The 23,286-nt window shown below is 46.9% G+C and overlaps 1 protein-coding gene across 1 annotated transcript; it reads right to left on the bottom strand.

Annotated features, from left to right (window-relative positions):
• Window positions 1-547: 547 nt before the first annotated feature.
• On the bottom strand, window positions 548-22,383 carry TGFBI (transforming growth factor beta induced). The gene is made up of 17 exons (XM_058034851.1): window positions 22,274-22,383; window positions 17,978-18,076; window positions 11,744-11,808; window positions 10,610-10,767; window positions 9,515-9,679; window positions 8,676-8,822; window positions 7,840-7,981; window positions 7,065-7,277; window positions 6,789-6,926; window positions 6,404-6,549; window positions 6,105-6,241; window positions 5,464-5,594; window positions 3,444-3,568; window positions 2,444-2,546; window positions 2,166-2,245; window positions 1,429-1,453; window positions 548-1,264 (listed from the first exon to the last, which is right to left on the bottom strand). The coding sequence occupies exons 1-17, from the start codon at window positions 22,381-22,383 to the stop codon at window positions 1,209-1,211; spliced, it is 2,040 nt and encodes a 679-aa protein (XP_057890834.1). The 3' UTR covers window positions 548-1,208.
• Between the last annotated feature and the right edge of the window lie 903 nt (window positions 22,384-23,286).

Raw genomic sequence — 23,286 nt, forward strand, 5'->3', positions numbered from 1 at the left:
AGAGCAAGCAAAACAATCTTGAGTGGTTTGTGTTCTGCACTTGACACCCTCTTTCTCTTTTCTCTTTTTTGGGTTTCATGTGGATTTCACCAAGGTGATAACGACCAGGGAGTGAATCTGAAGCCAGATGGGGAGTGAATGTGGCACTGAGCTCCAGCGGCCAGCAAAGGTGGCTGGGAGGATGTGCATGGCTAGGGATAACTATAACTATAACTATAACTAACTATAACTATAACTATAACTATAACTATAACTATAACTATAACTATAACTATAACTATAACTATAACTATAACTATAACTATAACTATAACTGTCCCTGTGCTCCTTGGACAGTGACAGTGACTGCCCATGAAAGCACCAGCACAAAATGATGCCAGGCCAGGATCAGAGAGGAGAAATGCTCTGCCCTTCCACTCAAGTAACTATTAGGCCTATCAATGTTGATCCAGCCAAATGTGATTCCCCTCCTTCCCAGTGCTCAGGTTTGATCACCTGCTGCCATCAGGCAATTCAAACCAAGCAAAAACCCAACCAAGCACTGTCATCACTTTTTATATTTATATTTTTGATTTTATTTTTAATTTTTATTAAAAAACAACCATTATTAAAAATGAATCATTTACTGGAAGGCTTCAGCCAGGGAGAACTCTCATTTCAAATCTCATGAACAAAATGCAGCACAGTTATAACCATAGGCACAAAAAAGACCCAAGTTAAAAAAAAAAAAAAAAAGAGAATACTTCAAACCATAGCTTATAACTATGCAATTGTCTCAATGTCAATAGAGAGAATTTTGTTAAAAGCCCGCAGATCAGAATTTCATGGAAGACTTTTAAAATCCAAGGGAAGAAGGAAGGACATGCTTGTTTAAAAAAATAAAAGGTCCTTGGATGTACCTATCAAGCCCAAAAAATTGAAAGTTGGTGAATAATTTTATTTAAAAAAGAAACAAAAATGAAACAAAACAAACAAAAACCCTTAAAACATTTCCTTGTTCTGGGAACTTCAAAGTCAAAACCAAATAAAAATGGTCTTAAAATATATACATATATATGGCTTTTCGTTTTTCCTATCTGTTTCTTTGCAAACAAAAATAAATTTAAGGGTGGCATTTGGTTTTTAAAAACGGTTCTGTGTCCTTCTCCTCAGCTGTCAGCTGGAGTGGGTGGGATGGAGGCACTGACTGGCGGCTGCTCGCGACGGGCTCAGAATCCCCCCGAGTTCTCCTTCATCCTGGCCAGTATCCGGGAGTACACAGGGGCTGCCGGGAGAAAAGCAGGCTGGGTGGGTGGCACAGAGCATCCCCCTGCCCCTCTCCCCCCAGCCATGCCACATCTTGCCCATGGCAAGACAACAGGAGAAACCTCTCTTTAAGGGATGGGGGACGCAATGGAAATTAGAGACGAGCTGGAGAAGTTGGTTTACCTAGTCGAGGATTCCTCTGAGAAACCTGCATGGAAAGAAAGCACAGGGTTTGCATAAATTCAACACATCTCCAACAGTCACAGGAACAGTTTGTGTGTCAATACAGTTATCCTTGGTCCCCAACACCTATGGATGGATGGCTCTTCATTATTGGAAACTGATATATAATAGTGTCATGCCAAAGTTACATTCTCAATGTGCTGCAAACTGAAGCTTTGTGTTGCAAAATTATTATTATTTTTATAATTATTGATGTATAATATAATTAAAATGATACAAAATATTATATGTATTATATAATATATAATTATATATTATATATCATATAACATACATATATAATATGTAATATGTAATATATAATATATAATATATTATATATTATATATTATATATTATATATTATATATTATATATTATATATTATATATTATATATTATATGTAATATAATGTATACTATATTATATAGTATATAATATATGATATATATTTAAAATATATTAAAATTAATATAGTATTATTATTTCTTATAATTAATAATTATATAAATACTAATTAATTATTATTTCTTATAATTTCTTACTAAATCATGCAAGAAGAGAGGAGGGATCATTCCATGGAGCACATACACTCACTTTCCTTGCAAGTCAGCATATGAATGTGACATGATTTTCCAATAATTATTACCAAAATGTGATTTCAGCAGTTTCACAGTGAGCAGTTTTTCCCTTTTACCTTGGATAATGCAGATGCCTGTTTGAAGATTTCTAGTGCAGGATCTGCAGGCTCATCACCTCTTTCTTGTGGCCTTGAAGCTAAGGGTGAGACATTGAGAGCATTGAAATACTTGCCCGAGCATGCAGGCTTCTTCCTTCCACTGTTTTCTGCTGAAAATCCCAGTACAGACTAATCTCTCCTCACCAAACTGAAGCAATTGCCCCGTGTCCCCACTCCCTCCCAAAGCAGTTTTGCTGTAACAAGGTTTCTCTGGACATTTCTCACCATGGACCTACCCTGTGGCTGTAAGACAGAATTCACAGCATAAATGACACCATTTGTGGCCATGATATCACTTTCAGCAACAGGCTCCTTGTTGATATGTATTACGTTGTTCTTCTGTTCAGTAAAAGAAAGAAATAAAAATGTAGAAGATGAGAATCTGCTGTCATTTCCAATGGTATTAAAAAAAAAAAACCAATTCACTTTGCATTCATTCATTTACTGGATGGTTGAAGGCATTTTCATTCCTCTTGCCAATTAAGGAGAATATAAAGACAAATTATAGCCTGTCCTGGAATGGCTGGCAGGCTTTGGACTTCCTCAGTGCAGCTGGCTGGGAATGCTGTCCCATGGCAGCAGAGCACATCCACCAGCACCCTGCCAGGGGATGGCTGTGGGGATGGGATCAGGAGAGGGCAGAGCAGGACTGGACATGGGAAAAGCCCAGGGTGCACCTTGGCCAGTTCAATGCACCTGGAAACACAGTCCCTTCCATTTTTTTCTTCCCATTGTGTTTTCTTATGAATAGAGTGGGCTTATTGCTTATTTTCTGAAATGATTTTTTTCCTCAACAGAGGATCCTACATTCCCTAATGTAGTATAGAGTTTTTGAAATGAAATTATATATCTAAATAAACTCTGCTGTGCTAAGGGAGCCCATGCAGAGATCATTTTCATTACACAAAAAGATATGTTAACTGAACAAGCTATTCATCTCATTTATTTATGCTTTTTCCCCCCATGACTCAGGATTAAATTTATAGCAGCTCCTGGAAATCATTTACAACTGGTCTTCTGGGGAGAAAGCTGAAGCAAACCACATTTCATTCTTCCAGCTGGTTGAACTGAACAATGGCAACAGTCCTTCTACTACAGCCCAGAAAACACTGGTGGGACCGTGGAGATGCTCCCACAGAATCCAAGTGAGCACAGACATGAGCTGTGGTCCATGACATGGATAACCAAACCCTGGACAGCCCTGCTGAGCACAGAATGCCATCTGGGGTGACTCACCATGCTGACTTCCAGCTTGTCTCCCTGCATGGATTTCAGCCTCACCAGGGCAGTGACCGCGCCGCTCACCAGGATCTCGTCAGCCACGTGGAACTTGAGGATGTTGGCAAGCTCCTTGGCATTACCTGGGGGAAGAACATCTTTACAGCTGCAAATCAGCACCAGCACTTGCTTCCCGTGTTTCATGCGCTGGAATGGAATTACTTGGAAAACACCATAATTTCCTGGAAGTGTGAAGAAACAATGTAAAGTTGTTTCTTCAAACAATTAACACCAAAACCAAAAAGCAGGCAGAAGGACCTGATTAGGGCACTGAGGCCATTCCTACTGGAGCAGGTCAGGTTCCCAAATCCAGAAGGACACTCTCCCAATGTCCTTGGTACCTACCAAGCCTGCCCTACACATGAATTCTCTCTCTCTTGGGTTTTCATCCCTCATTCTCTCACTGTGCCAAGTGAGAACCTGCTTCTCAGAATGAACCTGCTTCTCTTGCTGCTTTCACTTCCCAAGGAAGTCTGGGATGGGGTGGGTAAAGACCCATGTGAAATAAGGAAGCAGATAGGGCATTCTGGTATTTTCAAATGTCACCAAAGCCAAGTGTCACTTGGCAACAATCCTCACAGCTGGGTAGGAAGGGGAAAAGTGCAGGAGAAGTGACACTAATGTCTCATGGACTGATACCACCCCACTGAGTCTCAGACAGCTGTGCTTTGAAACAGATTTTGGGAAGATGAGGTGCTTTCCCAGCACCATCTATTTTCCAGAAGAGGTGGTGACATGCTCAGCTTGGGCCAGTGGCACTTCTCCATCTTCTCATTCAGAGGACACAGGGTCACTGGCAAGCCCCATAGACAGACAGACAGACAGACAGACAGACAGAGTCATTGTCAGCTAGTCACTGTCAGCTACAGGCAGCTAGTGCAAAGGTGGCCTCCAGCCACAGCTCCCTCAGCAAGGGGGATTTTTTCTTTCAATTCTTTCAAAGATTGTATGCAAGTTTTTTTCCTTTATGGTTTTCCTTAGATTGGCTACAGCTCACTCTGCACACCCTCACCAGCACCATCCACCTCCTCATCAGAGGCATAAGCTAAACATTTGTGTGAGAAAAGAACATCTCAAGTGTCTGCATCTGGGAATCTTCATTCCTGCAGCCATTTACAATGGCTGCAAAACACTTCTGAAATATTTATATGTTAAGCATAAGACTAGAGTGATATTACTGGTTCCTCATCCCTGCACTTAAAAGGATAACCAGCTACCATGGGTAGATGCTTCCCAAATTATGATGTCAATGTTTGGCTGGGATTTAATGACAAGACATTACATTCAAATACCTGACATTGTTTCCAGCCACAACCAGTTTTCAACATGAACAAAATAAAAGACCATGCTGCTTATCCAGAAGGGAGTAATTAAACATTCCCGTGCTTTTTTCCACACCCAGCCTGCATGCCATTGCTTTTCAGGATACTGATCTTTCTCTGAGCTAGAATGGTTCATTGTTGGCTTCCCAGGATTAGACAGGAACTCCTGCTTTGTCCATGTACATGGAGAAGGAGAAACAGCCTCAGCCTTTTATTACTTAAATTTCATACAGTGTAACTTGAGGCTGTATGTGGATTATGTCTTCTCTTTGCAAAACTTACTGCAGACACCCTGATCCTGCATTGTCAAGAGTCACAGTCTCATTCTTTCCTCCTTGAAAAAGGCAGAGGTTCTTTTAGAAATATCTGGGAGTTATCTCACTTACACCACCAGTACAGCCAAATTAAGTCACAGTGAGCTTGTGACACACACTACAAACATGGTTTCCAAGAACACAGGCAGTATAAACCCCACTTGGGGAATTCAGTGCCACTCTCTGCACCCTCAGCTTCTGCTCATACAACTCCACTGGGTAGGAATCTCATCCTTCCAACAGACAAAGAATGAGATTTAACAGAGAAACTTGGCCATTCCTCCCGGTGTCACAGCAGTCCCACACAGCGGCTCATCGCCCAAGTGTTGTGGAGATGCTCACCCAGCAGTTTGTTGAGCTCCCCCTGGGGCATGGCTTGGAAAGCTTCGTTTGTGGGAGCGAACACCGTGAAGGTTCCCGGCCTGTTGAGGTTCTCTGTCAGCCCCGCAGACTGGATTGCAGCCACCAAGGTACTGCAAAGCAAACAGGCATCAAATGCTGCACTGCACAACACTTCACAGCTCAGCTGTGTGCTGAGCTCAAGGGAGAGCTGGGGAGTCACAATGTGAAACCCTGCAGGGGTGCAGTAAATCAAATAGCCACAATGGTGATTAGGGAGGAAACGAGCTTGAGGGGTTCAACCAGAACATCTGAGAAGGGCAAATCAACCTGGGAGTGCTGACTCCATGGGGACCAGATGCTCTGGGGAGTCAGAGAGGTCTGGCTACAGTGGATCTGATGGGCAGACATAGCCTCAGAGCCAGATTCTTGTGGTATTAAGGGAACCACTGACTCTTGGCTCACAGCTGACTGAGGGTTATTTGAAGTTTCCGTCTCTATAATTTAGAGAGACCATGGTTTTGGATGATCTTTCTATGCTAGAAAAACATATACATTGTCATGACTACGACCCATAATAAATAGAAACTGCTTTGGCAGCTGTTCTGATTTTAAGTGGCTCTTGGGAAGAGCAGAAAGGTCACCTGAAGCGATGGTCTGCCTTGAGAACATCCATCACTGAGCCAGTTGGAGGAGTCAACATTTTGTCCACACTAAAGAGGGTCCCAAACCTCCCCCTCTTGTCATGGGCAGCAATGCAGGCGTTTTCAATGCAAAGGTTCTGCAAACACAATCACAGAGAAGAAGACTTCATCAGAGTGCTTCCAAAGAGAGATGTTGGTGCTTTCCACAATGCCCATTTTCTCTTTTTACGCAATTGCTGTAGCATCAGACCCTGAGCATCCCCCAGCCCCGAGGAGCACAGCACACAGCAGGGACTCACATTGCGGTACACAAAAACCCTCAGCTCCTTGTCCCCCAGAGTCTGCAGCTTCTGTCCATGATACAGATATTTAGAGGAGAGCTGGTCTTTAACAATGTGGTTCAGAAGCAAGTTTCTCATGTTGCTGTCAATAACAGGGAGTCCATCTGCAGCAAAAAGTGTGGAAAGAACCAGTGATTCACTTGAAATGGATATAGAGCCACTAAAAACCATTCAAATACAGAGCATTATCCACATCAGTTTTAAATTGTAAACCTGGGTGCCACTGCCTCGGGGCATTGGAGAGAGGATTTGCATACTTGTGCACTGAAATCTGGCTGAAAACTGTTTGAAGAAGATCTGTGGCCCAAAGTGATGGAAGAAAGGGATTTAATCCCTGCTTTACCTTTGAACACATTATTCACTGGGGCAAGGAGGGTCACTCGCTCACTGCCAGTTAGATGAGAACTGAGCCCAGCTTGTCTGAAAAGGTCTGTAGACTTGGAAACTTCAGATTCTTGTGCCAACTCAAACACAGTCTTAGCTGAAAAGAAAAGCAACACATAGTAACCTTGCATTAAAGGTTATCCACTCACCGCTGTGCCCTCTAAATCCAGGATTTCCTTGGCAAAATAGACAAAAGAAAGGCAGCAGAAAGAACGCTGCAGAGAGGCAGCAGTACCTGAGTCTGGGATCAGCAGCTCATTTACAAAATGCACCACGCCGTTGGTTGCCAGGACATCCTTGTTGGCAATGATGGGCTTCCCGTTGAGGGTCAGCTCCTCCCCACTGCAGCCCACGTCCAGGGTGGCTCCTTCCAGGGTCTCCATGGTCAGGCCAGCAATGATGGCCTCAGCACACATGGCTGACTTCAGGATGTGATGGTTCAGCAGGTCTGTGAGAGAGGAGAGCGCATGAGAGAGCTGCAAAAGCCAGCTATGAAAGTGCTGCCGCTTTCAGGGATGCTGTTCCACAGCCGGGGTGTACTCCATAAAATGCAGTCATTTTAAATTGAGCTGATTTCAATTCCACAGCCTGTGAAATAAAATGCCTAAAAAGAGTCACTTTTTATACACTTTTGCCAGTTTCAAAAGGCTTCATGTGGGTATTTGACTCACTTGTCAGGGGAAGTTACATCGATTAGATTTTACTTTTCTTGCATCTTGCTGGATCAATAGAAATCACCACTGCAAAAAGAGCTAAAAGAAAACTCAGAAAAGGGACTGTTTCAGCTCCCTCATCCATATCTGGATGCCACTCCTGCTATGTCTACACACATCTACAACCAAAGGGAGCTGGGCTGTCCAGTTAAAAAAGATGGACTCTGTCATATCTGTTTATTGCAGCTGTTGTCAGAGTGAATCAAGGAGCTGTTGACTTGTCCTTGAGAAAAAAAATTTAGAAGAACTGAAGAACACTCTTGAGGCTCTCAATGGCCCCAGTGAACAAGCACTCACCCCTCAGGGCCTCGGGGTCTCCCAGGATCCTGTTCAGAGTTTCTCGTGGGATCTTCTCAAAGGCCTCGTTGGTGGGAGCCAGCAGCGTGTACTGCCCTTCGCTCTCCAGCAGGCTGCTGAGGTCAGATGCAGCCACAGCAGTCTTCACAGGAACAAGGAGAGAGGGAAAAACACATTCAGCCAGAGTACAGAGGTCAGAAACTTTGTGCAGGCACACACTAAGGGCCAGACTTATTAAGGCTTTTATAATTTCAGAGGACTTACAAAAAAATCCTGAATAGCTTCATTCAGCACTTTGGTCCCTTTAAAAATTTGACCCAGCCCCACAGTTCTCTGGTGTTCCAGAAATTTGAGTACAAGAGCCCTTTTTTTGGCAAGACTGAGAGCTAGTTTGGATACCCAGATATGCCTGGAAAGGCTCACAGTGCTTCCAGTGAATAATTCCAATCAGAACCCACATCTGGCTAACTGCAAATCCTCTGTGCGTTTTCCTTAATTTGGCAAACACCAAGACAAATAAAGCAGGACACATCAAATTGGGACAGTTAATATCTCCTAAGGCTGAGACTCCCCTACAAGAGTCAGGAGACAGACTCAGTCTCTGTTTTCTGAGCAGCCATGGAAGGGTGACAATTATTGTCATAAACCCTATTTGCACTGATAGCAAAGGATCTCTTCCTAAATTAAAAGGATTTGTACAAAATCCTTGTACATTGGTACAAGGATTTCATCAGCAGCTCCAGGGTCACAGCCCAAGACACTGGCAAAGCTCTTCAGGACAATTTTTTGGGGGTGGGATGCCTGAGCATCTTTAAGGAGAGCTGGAGTTGACTGACCCGAAGGGTTTCCAGGCTGTCCTCAGTCTCAATGATCTGCTGGATGGTGTTGGTGGTGGTGGCGATGACCTTGTCGATGACATGAACCACCCCATTGGTGGCGTGGTGATCAGCTTTCAGCAGCCTGGCACAGTTCACTGTCACAATCTGCACAGGGAGAGACCCACGGGTGTTACAGGCAATAAAACCACTAAAACCAGAAGGCAAAGTGCTGCTTTTCTATTTCTATTTCAAATGCAGTGAGCACTTGATTGAGTTGGCAAGAACAGGAGCTGTATTTCCTTAAAATATTCTACTTTATTTTTCCTTAAATTTTCCGTAAAATTTTCCACCAAAAGTGAGAATGTTCTGTCAAGAATGTTTGAAGTATTTCAAGTTTAAAGAGCTTTGAAAAGCATCAGTGGTTTTGTCTACCCTCAAGACTAAGAAAATAAGCCAGAACCAATACTTGGGCAAGCAGAGTTACACAGCAGCACGGGCTGCAACAGCATGGAGGAAAACATCTGTTTAAAAATATCATTTTCATACTCCTTCATAGTATGTATCTTAAATAAATAGCTGTCAACCTCAGCATTACAGAGTCCTGGAGGACCCAGGACAGCGTAGGAACTGCAAGGCAGCTGGAAAGCAAGCCTGCTGTGGGTAGGTTTAATATGAGGAAGAACTTCTTCTCTGCAGGTGAGCATGCACTGGAACATGTCCTGAGGTGTCCCTCACTGGGAACATCCACGACCATGTGGACACAATCTTGTGCCACATGCTCTGGGCAGGGAGGCCGGGCCAGGTGAGCCACTGTGGTCCCTTCAGCCCGAGCCAGTGTGAGCCTGTGAGTGCCTTACCCCGTTGGGGTAGTGGTGGATCTGGATGGGCAGGTTCTGGTACATGGAGTTGAGGGTGGTGCCGTGTTTCAGATCATCTGTGAGCACCCGTTTGTCCACCATGTGGTAGCGGAGGGCGTTGAGCAGCTCAATGTTAACGTTGCTCACCAAGGAGTCCAGGGTCTCCTGAAAATCAGAAAAATCAATTTTTCAGTACTGAGTGCAATTAGGCATCTGCTAGAGAGCACCAGGAGGTCTGGCTGCTCCCAAGGGGCTCCCAAGGTGGGGGTGTGGGCATGAATATTAAGTGATTCATTCAGCCTCATGCCATTTGTGTAAATTAAAAGCTCAACTTTCTCAAATCTTTATCTTTTGCCTTACAAAAGCAGCCAAGAGCCCTGACACCCAGTCCTTGGCACACAAAGGGATGATTGCAGTCCAGAGTGCACTTTCATTGCATTGAAATGAGCAATAAGACAAAAGGGCCACTGACAAATACATTAAAAGACCTTTCCCAATAGCATCATCCCTGCAAGGGGCTCTGCTGGGGCATTTGGGACAGAGTCTTGGCAGTGGAGAGACCCATAAATACCCCCCTCTCCCTGCCCTAGTAGTTGTTCTTGTTCACAGGGATGCTCAGCTAGGGTGGGAGCAGCAGCAGGACAGCAGTGACCACCTCAGGAGTGGAAATATCACAAGGGAAAATCAAAATGAATGTAAAGGAAATGTATATCTAATTGAGCATGGGACACAGTCATGTGGGAATTACTGAGGCTCCAGCCTGGCTATTTGTACAAATTAAGAACAACCAGAATGGCAATGCAAGGGTCAACAACAAATCTGGTAAGGGATGGGAAGGTTCTTGCTGCAGGTCTCAGTTCAATCTCTAATGGTAACAGGCAGGGAAAACTGAATGAGGGGATTTTGTACACCCCCATCTCTCTGGTGATGGGATCCTTCAGAAGCAAAGCTCTGGAGCTGATGGAGCAGTACAATGAAAACCCTCCTGGAAATCCACAGTCCTCCCTCTATCAGTGCTATGCCTATCCTGCCAGACCCCTGCAGAGCTGCGTCTCCACTAGGGAAAAACCAGAGGAAGCAGAGGGATTATCTTACAGCAGACAAGGATGCCCAGGCCTCGTTACTGGGAGCAAAAATTGTGAAACTTCCAGGCCCTTCGATCTCTGGCCTCAGGTTGGAGCGGTCGGAGTAGAGCTGTGTGGTGGCAGAGCCAACCACTCCCAGGGTTTCATAGATGTTGGAAAGCGGCAGAGCTGAAAGAAGAGAAGGTTAAGTTCCCAAAAACATCATTCCTCCTTCTGGCTGAATTAAAGCATAGCCAGTAAGAACCCTGGGAAATTAAGCATACTAGGGGATTGGTGTCTGTTCAATAATTAGATAATAAATAATCACAGCCTGACAGCTTCACCCTCAATTACAGCAGTGTAATCCAGGATCTACTGTATTCTTGGAAGTTTGAATGGATTTATTCTGGGTTTATACAAGGGTGATTTAGGCAAGCAAAGATATTGATTGCTTTCACCCAGTCCTGTTTGTACTCAGGCTTTTGGGATTTGGTGTTGGACACTGCTGGTCTCAGTGTCCACTGCCCGTGTGGCTAACTTGGAGCCATCAGACTTTTGTGGAAGGAAGTGTTCTGAAAGCAAAAGCAGAATATGGCTTTCTTCAATAAATCCAGTTTATTCCCCCCCAATATCAACTGTATTTTCTCCTAAATAAAACTTTGCTAACCCCATGATAGCCAAAATGTTCAAGGCCATGTTGGATGGGGCTTGGAGTAACCTGGTCTAGTGGAAGGTGTCCCTGCCCATGGCAGGAGGTTGGAACCAGATGATCCCTGAAGTTCCTTCCAGTACAAACCACTCTATGAATCTATGAAAATGAAAAGGAGCAGAGATTGGCAGAGCTGTCCTGACTCTGTCATTTCCCTGAACTGAATTTCCAGTACAGATATATGACTTGCTGGAATAAGTAGGTCCCTATGGCCTCCCCATGCTCGATTAAGTTCAATTACATCCAAGGTTCTGAGTTGTCTGGAACATTTAGCATGCTTTGGAGCTGATCTGACTCTTGGCTGGTGCTCCACTGAGCCCATTTTGGACTTGTTCGTGGCAATATTGTGCAGAAATTGCAAAAATCAAATCCACTTTGAGCAATTTTCTAACATTTCCCTTTACTAGGCAGCTGTATAATTTTAAGAAGTCTAAAAAATGTCAAACATGTTTTTACCAGCTGGGCAGCCTTTTTCTCCAGGAACTTTTTCATATCCAGGACAGCACTCGTAACTGATTACTCTGCAATAAGAGATGGATAAAACAGATTAACCAGCAGTGTCTCACAGCTTTTTCTCTATTTTATATAATTCTGGGTCCATCTATGTTGGGGATGTTTCCAAGCAGACTCTTCATTAGAAATACAGACTTCAACAAAAGACTAACCACACTTCTATCTCCTTCAGGGCTGCATGTTGCCAATTTCTCCACAGAACAAAAGAAGGCACATTTCTTTTCAAAAATACACTTTCCAGGAGACTTTATACAAGCAGTGGATGGAAACTGATCCCACAGTTCCAACAGGACTGCCAGTGCTGGTTCATCTGGGCACATTTCCCATGGGATTTGGGATCTCCTCAGCTGACTGCTGCTGTCACATCTCATCACTGCTCCACTGTGGCTGTTGGACCAAACCAGCCAAGCATTTCCCTCTCATTTCACCCTCTTTCTGTCCACCACCACCAATTATTTGCTTACTTATAGGCAAAACACACAATACAGACCTGGAGGGAAAGGAGAACCCTGTTCTCAGATATGTGCATTGGCACGAGGACTTGGGAAAAGCGCTGCAAGGAGAAATTCCACCCTGAAGAGGTGGGATGTGCATCCCTAGGCAGCACCACAGCTCAGCTGCGTCCCTGTGAGCAGCCTCAGAGCAGCATTTCTTTCTGCCTGGCAGCACTGTCCCCCTGTAAAACCAAAGGGGTCAGAGGCACCACCCCAGGCTGCTCATTTGCAGACCCTAAATAAGCAAGAGCTGCCTGAAAACTGCATCCATCATCTGCAGCTCAATGGGAAACAATCATCTGATTCTCAAAGGTGGCCATTTGAGGGAACGTGGCTTGATAATAAGATTGATAAGGAAAAAAAAGAACAAAGGAAAAAAAAAATCAATCCAGAAGTTGCCTGCTCATTTTCCCCAGGGGATTCTTTCACCTACTGCTCTGTGCTTGGTGTGAAAGTAACAAGGCCACCTGATTGATGGGCTGAGAGAGCCAGGGCATAGGTGTTCCTCCCAAGCACAAGCATTTCCTCTGTGCTCCCAGCTGAATGTGAGACAAGTAGGATGCTGTGCTGCTGAGGGTCAGCACACTCTCTCAAAGAGAGAGGAAAATCCTCCAGCTTCAGATATTTGTCATCATTTTAACAACCAGTAGAAATGCCTGAGGTTTAATAGGGAATTCTTCAGGGTAATTAAGAGCCAGAAAGTGAAACAAATACCTGCTTTTGTGTGACAGAAGCAAATAAATTCTGTGTCACGGTTTCCTAAGAGAATTACAAACCAAACCCAGACTGATTGTCTAGACATTATATATTCCATGTGGGAAAGAGTTTGCCTAAAGCAATCCCTTCCTTTGACTACTGGAGATCTTAACACCCTGCTGCTCTGCTCTCCCAGCCCCCCTGTCTCGTGTTCATTGGAAACACACACTTTCTTCCCCCACCACTTCCCTCCCCTACCTCCAATTTTCCTTTTTTTCACCCTAGAAACTAAATCCAGTCTAGACAGTTCCCTTGGTTCAGACCTGTAATCAAAGATGAAGAGCTGATTAAAGAGAAATCATTCCAAAGTGCTGACGAAGGCTTTAAAAGCTTTGCTTACAGATCAATTGGAGATTAATGAGCTGCTCCAAAGGGGCAGGACATGGATGCACAGCCTGTGGCACAGTGGCTCAGAGTGCCAGGAGGGGAGGGTACTGGATGGGATGCAAATACCTGGTCAAATGTCCCTGCCTATGGTAGGAGGGGTGGAAATGGACGGTGCTTGAAGCCCCTTCCCAGCCAAACCATTCTGTGATTCCATGACTGCACCTCCTGCTTTTCACTGGCTTGTGGGCATCTCCAGCAGCAAGGGAAGCTCAATGCAAGAAGCACCAGGGCAGAAATGGGGCCAGCTCCACCTGGGAAAGGCCTCCCTCAAGTCCCCTGTCTCACTCTCCCACTGAAGGTGGCCCTCAGCATCCTCTGGTGTGTGCCTGGCACCCTCAGCATCCCCTGGTGTGTGCCTGGCACCCTCAGCATCTTCTGGTGTGTGCCTGGCACCCTCAGCATCCCCTGGTGTGTGCCTGGCACCCTCAGCATCCCCTGGTGTGTGCCTGGCACATCACCATCCTGAGCTCTGGCAAACCTCTGCAAGGGCCCAGGTGAACACAAAGGTGCTCAGCCAAGGGCTGGCACCTGCAAGGAGCCAGAGATGAGGGTTATAAAACAGCTTCAGGTATTTGGCACTGGAGCCAGAGATGAGGGTTATAAAACAGCTTCGGCTTCAGGCATTTGGCCTCCCATGGCTGCTGGAGCAGGTGGAAGCACAAGCCCACCCATGGGCACCACTGAAGGGGCTGCTCAGGGTGACCCCAGGGCATGTCCCCAGTGGTCCTGCAGCCAGCTCCAGCCCCCAGAGAGGAGCAGCAGAGCCTGGCTGAAGGATGCTCAGTGCTGCTTTCCCCCACACATCCATGGGGCAGGGAGGCTGCTCTTGGCACATCCTGCTGCAGTGGGTCAGAGCCTCATTCTGCTGCCCAGGGAGGAGAACTTCCCTTGAGCACCTCCAGGCGCTGCTGCACACTGTGGGCTCTGCACAAAACCCTTTGGAACTGCCCACTCCATCCCTGTTCCTGCTGCCTGCACCGTGGGCTCCACTGGCACTGCCCTCACACAGAGAGCATTTGTCACCCACTCTGCAACGCCTCAACCACAATTTCCTGACCTCCTCAATGAGTGATTTCAAGTCAAATCTATAGTTTTTTAGCCTCTGGCTTTGAATGTCTATTTATGTCTGCCTGCAGAAGAAAGCTCCTTCAGTTTAGGCTTTTATTAGTCATTGTTCCACTGCTGTTGCATTCTTAGGAGCTGAAATTAAATTTAAAGTGCATTTTTCAAGGTAATAAAAATAAGCTTAGGCATATATCAGTGAAAAAAGATCCATTTGTAATAATTTCCTGTAATAAAGCCCGTATGTTTTGTTTTTGTAAAATAAGTGCCAGTATTTTTTTTTCTAAACTGAGGTTGTCTTCATTCTCAAGACAAAACAGTGTGTGGGGATGTGTTCCATTGCAACCCCAGTTCTGGAAGAATGAATCCAGTGCACAAGGGAAGGAGAAAAATATAAATACAAAGGCAAAATGATGACAATATAATCTGAATGCTGCTGTCTTTGACTTTGGAATAACCAGCAGTGGAAAGTTACCTAATTACCAAAACAATTCTGTCTCAGCGCTCCTTGAAATCAAAGCAGTGTCAGACTTCTTGCCAACTATCTTATCTCACTTCATCAGCAAAGATAAAAACTCTACATAAATCCTCTACCTAATTTCCCTGTAACTGTGTGAGCCAATACTTCAGCAGAGAAAAACAAACTAAAGAATAAAAAGAAGAAGCAGATAAAGAGGTAGAACTCTTCATCTGTGGTTTCCAGGCTGGCTCTCCTTGCTGCCCCAGTGACTCTGAGCCTCCCAGTGCAGGATGTGGTCCTTGCACAGGAGTGAAGCTGTGCTGCAGGAGTGCAGAACTGCTCTGCCTGCCTTGCTGAGGGAGGGATTTCTCTGCTCACAGCCAGCTCTGCAGGAGCTCAGCTTTGCTGCCCAGCAGTTCCTGCTCTCTCACTGAGCTCCCTCCCACCACCTGTGTGAAAAGGCGCTCAGAGCAGGAAAAGGAAAGAAACCAAAGCAGCCAGACCCATCTTCCTAGAGCCAGGGATTTTCACCTGCAGCACACAAACAGCTTGTGGCACCAGTGACCCTTTGAGCAATTACAGAGGGAAACAGCCAGGTGAAATGTGAAGTAGATGAGATGGCTCAAGTGTCTCCTCCCCAGGACTGCTGCTCTCAGGTGGGAAAAACCTTTCAGGAGGAGGAGAAAATGGCCATGCTGACCATGCTCATGCAGCTCCACCATCCCCCAGTGCTGATTAGGGATCCCCCTGCCTGTGAGAGGAGCACCCACACAGCTTTAGGAGGAGACTGCTGACCACAGATCCTACACAAAGCCTGGATCCACCCAGTTATGATAAATGTGCCAAATCCTGATTTTTTTCCCCAGGATTTCAGGGTATTCTCAAAACATGTCATGGACCAGCTCAGCCCAACAGGAGGGGCCAGTTTGGAGGTTCATGCTGAGCACCATCAGCTGTGCCCACTTGATCTCCTGGGCTTTGACACCTGAACATGGCACAGCATCAAACTCCTGACACTGCTGTAGGAATTAGACTGCTACAGCACAATGCATTCTGTCCTTTACAGCCCCAATGACTCCTGATTGCTTCCATATGCCAGGCACACCACGTCCAGTGGGAGCCATCACATGCAAACATTTGTAATCAGAGCTGTCCCAGGGTCCCCTGGAAACTCTGAGTCAAGGCACGTGTCTTTTGTTCTGCACCAGCCCTGCTGAAGGAGAGAGCAGGGCCCAGGCTCAGGAATGACTGGGAGGAGAGAAGACAATAACACCCATTGTGGGGATGATGTAAAGCAAAGAATAGTGAGCAAATTCTGGGGATAATGGAAAGATTACCTCATAGGTTAACAGGCAGGTTAATGGTCTGTGTGCTTTTCTCTCAGTGATGCATCACTGGGTGAGACACTTGGGTAAAAGCAGAGAAAATGAGGTAGAAGAGTTCACCCCAAATGAAAGAGTTCTCCTCAAATGAAATCATGAAATGCTGCCAGATGCCAGTTATTCCACCTCCTCCTGGAGATAAGTGGATGAGTTTGTCTGTGCCAAACACAGCTGCACTCTTGGTTTGTGTAAGGTTAGCTTCTCACTTGCTTCAGAGCTAAAGAAATCCATGGCTGGACTGCTTTGCCTTTCAGTGACCAGAGCAGCAAAGCTCTCCCACATCCACAGCTGAGTTGTGTTTTCTTTGGAGACACACTGAGCTGCTCTGTTATCAGCAAAGGCAATGATGAGACCATATTGCTGTGCCATAACCTTGTCCACGTCATGTCAAGAAGCACCATTATTCAGCCAAGATGACAGCCTGAACTCTAATCACCCAAGCTAAGCCTTCCCAAAATTCTGTTTGTAGAATTGAGGGGAGGGGATCTGGTTGCTTGTTTTTACAATATTGCCTCTCCTTTTTTTTCTGAAAAGAAATTGGGCATAAGGAAAACAATGGTACATGCACAGTACATGGTACAGGCAGCAATACATCCTCCTGAAGTACAGAATTTTCCTCCTTAGGGCAAATTCATGTGAAGCACAATGAAAAGCCAAAAGCTGTGCACAGCCATGACTCCAGGTTTGCTTCCCTCCTCCCCACACCAACAGCACACATGCATCCTGACACCCAGGTGTCACAAACCAATGATGGCAACACAAATCTGCAGTGAAGAACAGCATGTTGCTATAGATCTAATCACCATTTACACTGAGCCATAAGGGAAACAAATGAGATTATTTTTCCTCTCTGTTCTGATCCCACAGCCAGGACTGCTCAGGGAATCTCTGCACTGCCCTGGGTGTTGGGATGGTCCATGCTGGGCCAGCAAGGCACTCCAAAAGCCCAGCCTGGACTACAGCAAGGAAAAGATTCTCTGCTCCTGCTCTGCTGCCTGGCAGATAGTCAAGCATGCATAGCCTTAATTATCCGCTGACTGCATCTTCCAAAAGAATGTCCCGAGGCTGCTCACACAGATTCTTCATGCAACAGCTACTTGAATATTATTGTTTGCAATGTTAGAACGCGGAATTGGCCTGCAAGTGTGATTAACTTTCCTGGTGGAGTCAGAGAGTGCTGGCTAAAGCTGACACCTCTTTCTTTTTATTTGTTTTCCCTTCCAAAGCAAACATACGGAGATGAATTTTACATTCTCTCCAATATCCATCAGCTCTGGGCTGCGTTTTTCCCCCCTTTTTTATTTCTCAAATCTAGGCAGCATTGAGCCTATCATGGAGACAGTACTAGAAAACATCTGGCCCACACTTCATTACAGCACAGAGGGCTATATAAGTATATATAGAAATGCAATTAGAATAAACCATCAGGGTTCATGTTTACGTGGCACTTTTCATTCTTAACATCAAAATGTTTTAGAAAAACAAATATTTCTTAGGGGATAAAAAGCTCACACAATTTTTAAACCGGACACAACGTGACACACACACCATGGGCTCTGACATCCCAAATCTATCATCTGCTTCTGCCACCCAGCTCCCACCTCCACAAGGGGGTCTTTGGCACCCAGGGACTTACGTGGACTTCCCACAGATCTTCCTCTGGTACCACTGCTTGCAGTTGGTGAAATATTTCCTGTTGGTGCCGATCAGCTTCTGCACCGCGCACACGTTGGGGCTGCAGGGAACAGAGAGAACAGGGTCCTGTCAGCCTCCCCCTGCCAATGCTGACCCCCAGCACGGAGCCAGAGCCCCCCTGACAGAGCCTGAAGAGCCCTGCTGGGATGGCAGGGGGGGAAACCTTGAGAGCTGCAAGTCAACTTGCTCGATTCAGCCCTACAATGACTGTCATGAAGTGGAGGAAGCAGAGAAAGAGATCTCCCCTGACTCTGCCAGAGCATCTCTTTCTTCACTGAGTACAAATTCCTGACTCTTTTCCATGTTCCACCTCTCACCAAAATATAAAGAAATCAAGCGAAAATCCTTTGGTCAGAATTTCCATGGTGTACAGCTACTTGAAATTCAAAACTCAGCTAAAACCCGGGAAATTATGCAATAATACAAATCCTTGCAAAAGAAGCCATTATTTTATTATCTAGGACATTTAAAAAAACAATAGCAATAAAAAAAACCCCAGATATTTATCAGCCTACAGACTTGCATCTAACCCAGAACTTTGGCTGTATGATAGACTCAGCAAATTATGGACATGAGGGTAAAAGGAGATGAATGAGGGGAAAAGGAGCAGTGGCACTGCCCTCCCCTGCTTCAACACACCAGATATGATAGCACAGATCAAGAGGGGCTGTACCAGCCCATAAGGTACCAAGAGCTCCTGCTCAGCCAGAAAACCTGCTGGTTGGTGTTCCATGTGTGAGCAACCCTGCTGAGAGCTGCCTGCAGCCCTGCAGCTTTCTAAGAAGTGGTATCACCGTGAGCAGAGATGTGGTCGGGCTGGAGCTGGGAGTTCCTTTGCTGCTGGTTTGGCCAGCACAGCATTTCCCTGCTCTGCCTGGCTCACCAGCTCTGTGGTTTGTGGCCAGCAGCCCCGGCCACGTGTGTAGGCAGAACATGGTCAGCACAAAAGATATGATTTATGGATCTGGGATGCAAGGCCATCAGCTGCCTCTGGGCTTGACCAGGGGTGTAGCAAATGCTCCAGCAAGCTGAGGATGCTCAGCTCAGCTGAGGCTGGATTCCCAACACCACCACCACGTCCCAGTTGCAGCAGCATCACTACAAGTATGCACAGTACTGGCTGCCAAGCAGATGAAGGGAAAACAAATAATTAAGCAAAACACATAAATCATCACTTCAGCCTGTCAGAAGCGCTCTGTGCTGTCCAAGGCAGATTTTTCATTTGCACAAGCGAAACTCCCAATGGGGTCTGGAGATGCTCTTGTGAAGGTCCTGTTGCTGTGCTGAGGAGAACAGGCAGCAGCCTGTGTCCTGCTGTGTCTGAGCGAGGCGCTGCCCCCCAAAATGAACAAAGGCAGAGTCTGCAGCCCAACCACCAAGTCCTCCTGCGGCCGTGCTTGCTTTTCAGCGGCATCCCAGAGGGGCCAGGCTGCCATCATTAGCATGAATTAACCTGAGGGTCTCCTGGCTGCAGTGCCAGCCTCCGCGGGAGCCTGGCGTGCCTTCAATGAGCCTTTGTTGCTGCAGGGCCCTGCGGAGGCAGCATCCGACCCTGCGTGTCCCAGCACCTTCATCCTGCCCCGAGGGCAAAGAGAGGGACCTGGGGACACTCAGCTCATCGTTCCCTCACTGCTGCCACATCCAGGAATGCTGGTTTGTTTCTTCATGAAAGGATTTCATTCAGTTTCCGTATGTAAGGCAGGGAACAAGGAGCAAGAACCTACTGAAAAAAAGTTAGAAATCACAAAACCAATCTTTCAGCTGGTGCAAACTGGCCCAGACTCAGCGACTTCCAAGCCAAATCATCGCTTAGAGAGACGTCTGTGCTCTCTGACTCAGCCCACCTTGGCCACCCGGCCCTGCCGTGCCGAAATATGGTTCCAATTACATGGAAATTCCAAACCTTGCCTCGATTTTAGCATCTGGCTGACGGCAGCGGACAATCCCTCTAATATTCATCTTGACAAGCCTGGCTACTGAAGGACTTGTTTGATCACTTCCCCCACATCCCCAGGAGCAGCCTGCCAAGAAAACCCTTGTGCCTCCAGGACAGTTCTTCACTGCCTTGCTCCCAGCTCTGTGGGGCTGCTCCTCCCTCCCTGACTTATGGGGGAAAACTTTCCAGTTTTTGCTCAGTGTGGAAAAACCCCCGCTCGGGGCTGTGTTATCAATGATTCCTGCAGGCACGCTGTAGTAGCGGCTCCCTGCATTGCATGTCCTGGTTCCTTGCCCAGTCTGGCTTAAAATGAATTTGTCAACACTCTTCCCTCTCCTCGTTGGAGTTCATCACCTCTGCCATGCCGTTCCCAGCCAGCCACGCTGACTCCAGGATAAGACTGCCTATTGTTCCCCTTCAGCCAAAGCCTTTTGCTTGGCAGCAGCAGCTGGGAGCTGCTGGGGACAGGGGCAGCCCTTGGGAAGAGGCTGAGAAAAGCAGGACTTGATGCACAGATACCTGCAATGGCTGTGGCCATGGTGCTGCCCAGCATCACCTTGTGCCCACAGAGCTGGCTGGCTTTGGGAAGAGCACTCCTACGTTTTCATCTCTGAATGTTAATGTTCCTTATGCACTTTTCAGCTCCTCCCGCTGACTTGAGCTGGTTCATTTTAAAAAAAAGTTAATTAAGACGTATAAGTTTTGCTGCGGAGCCAAGCTCTGCCTCCCAGCTCGCTCTGGGCTCAATGGGGGCATTGATGGTGTGGGGGATGCTCACAGCAAAGGGTGGCAGTCCTGCTTGCACATCCCTCTGGAGCTGGCTCCCGCAGGCAACACAACACACCCCACATCCAGCATGTTTTTGGCTGGTTTTGTGCTGCTCTATCTCTCTGGCACGTCATTAATCAATGCTCAAAATTCCATGTATGTTCAAGAGTTAGCTTGGTAAAAATCACCCTCTCCATCACAATGGGAGCAGTGAGCAAGGAGCTGTGGGCAGCTACACTGGGTTTATCTCAACCCAGATGGAAGTTCTGCCATTCCATTGTGTCTTCCAAGGCACCAGAGTCACATCTTACCCAGTGTCTCTGGTAATTGTGCAGGGTAAAAGCTTCTCCATGCAGAGATGAGTGCTCTGATTTACACCAGGACTGCCCTAACTCATTCAGCCTCAGCAAACTGCAATCTCAGGGCTATCAGCAGAACTATTTACTGAATTTCATGTCACACAGAGATGGTGAACAAGATTCACTGTATTTCTACGTAAATCACTGCAATTCTGGCATTATTGTCCTATTACAAATAAATATCAGCTCAGAATTTGCCTGTTGGGTTGTGTCCCTGGTCAGGCATACAAACAGCACATCCCTTGTCATAAATCCTGACCTAGATCCCTGCCAGAGAATGTATCAAATTGCAATATTTAAATCTTGGGAGTTTTTTTTTATTTAAAGCATTTCATGACCCTGCTTCCAGCAACGCACTTAAACAGAAGCTTCAACTCAATCACTGTCACCATCCCGAGAGATGGAAGCCAGCTGAAAGGTCTTTCATCCTTTCACCATTCCTAATTCTTAACAAACTTTAAAAACAGTGGGAACAACTATTATCATTGGGTTAGTTTTCTGCCCATTAATGAACACTCAAAGTACTCACTCTATAACAGACTGTGTATCAAGCAAGAGAGGTCTACATGAATTTTTCCATAGGCCTTATCTTGTAAGGTTTATGAATAGATTAAAGTGATTATTTATAAATAATTATTTATAAATCACTTTTTAAAGTGATTATAGTGATTATTTTTGTCAAGAAAACTTCCAAGACTAACTGAGGTTTCCAGTCAAAGAGTAAGCTGGTGCTGACTCCACAGAGTCATTGAAGGGGCTTTTTTCTTACAAATTCATAAAAACGAGAATTCTTTCCACAAAATCTTTAATGGCTCAAAATCTAGGGACTTTTACCCCCTTTTTCCTTAACAGGGATAAACTGATAAAGAAGCATTGGAAGGTCCGAACTGACATCTGCAACACTAAGTTTGGTGATGGAAAGGGGGGAAAGTTACCGAAAGAGAAAAGGTTACCAGGAGATGAATGAGAAGGAAACGAGAAAGAGAAAGGGTTACCTCTTCTCTTCGTCTTATAAAAAGAAGAGAAAGAAAGCCGTGGATACCGAGAGAGCTCCGCACGGTGCCCGCACAAAGCCCCGGGGCGAGCCCGCGCCGGGCGCATTCCCCGCGGGCCGGGCAAACACGGGGGGAAAAAGGGTTTAACAGAGATTGCCCCCCTCCCTGGCTCCCCTTACCCGTGCTGCCGGCCGCGGAGCCGGCTGTGCTGCAGGACCTGCTGGTACGGGGACTTGGCGGCGGCGGCGAGCCCGAGCGCCAGCAGCAGCAGCGGCAGCGGGCGCGCCATGGCCGGGAGCGCGACGGGACCGGCTCGGCACGGCACGGCTTGGCACGGCTCGGCTGGGCTGGAATGGGCTGGGCTAGGCTCAGCACGGCACGGCTCGGCACGGCTGGGCCGGGCTAGGCTCGGCTCGGCACGGTTCGGCTAGGCTCAGCACGGCACGGCTCGGCACTGCACTGCACTGCACGGCACGGCACGGCACGGCACGGCACGGCTCAGCACGGCACGGCTCAGCACTGCACGGCACGGCACGGCACGGCTCAGCACGGCGGCAGCGAGCCCCGTTAAATGCGGCGGCGGAGCGGGGGCGGGAGCGGCCCCGCGGGGGGAGCGGAGCCGCCCGGCCCGGCCCGGCCCGGCGGGAGGGGAGGGGAGAGGGGAGAGGGGCCGCCCCCCGGCAGGGCATCCATCCGTCCCTCCGTCCCCCCTTCCATCCTCCGTCCGCCCGCACTTCGCTCCCTCCGTGCCCCGCAGAAGGGGGGAAGCAGACAGGGGTGTTTTACATCCCCCTTCCCGGAGCAGCGTTTCATTTTCAATTTCTCCTTCATCCGGACTTTCCCCTCCATCCTCCCCCGGTCAGGACTCGGAGCGGGTGGTGCTCTGCCCCCTCCGGGATCCCCCTGCCCCCGGGGCTCTCCTGCTTTCAGCCCAGCCCTGCCCACCGCGGCAATGTCACCCGTGCTGCTCCCCAGGTCCCCTCAGTGCCTCCTGGTGTCACCCACTCCCAGCCACTTCCAGGGATTGGCAAGAGTTTCTTGTTCCTTTTGTACCAAACCAAATGGAAGCAGGAGCTCTTAGGCCAAGGAAGTTGGGGGTGCTCAGTTTGGAGAAGAGAAGCTTCAGGGAGATCTTAGAGACTCTAACAGTACCTAAATGTGGCTTGCGAAAAGGAAAGAGAGCAATTTTTTG

The sequence above is a fragment of the Melospiza georgiana genome, chromosome 15 (assembly GCF_028018845.1).
Source record: "Melospiza georgiana isolate bMelGeo1 chromosome 15, bMelGeo1.pri, whole genome shotgun sequence".
NCBI lineage: Eukaryota > Metazoa > Chordata > Aves > Passeriformes > Passerellidae > Melospiza > Melospiza georgiana.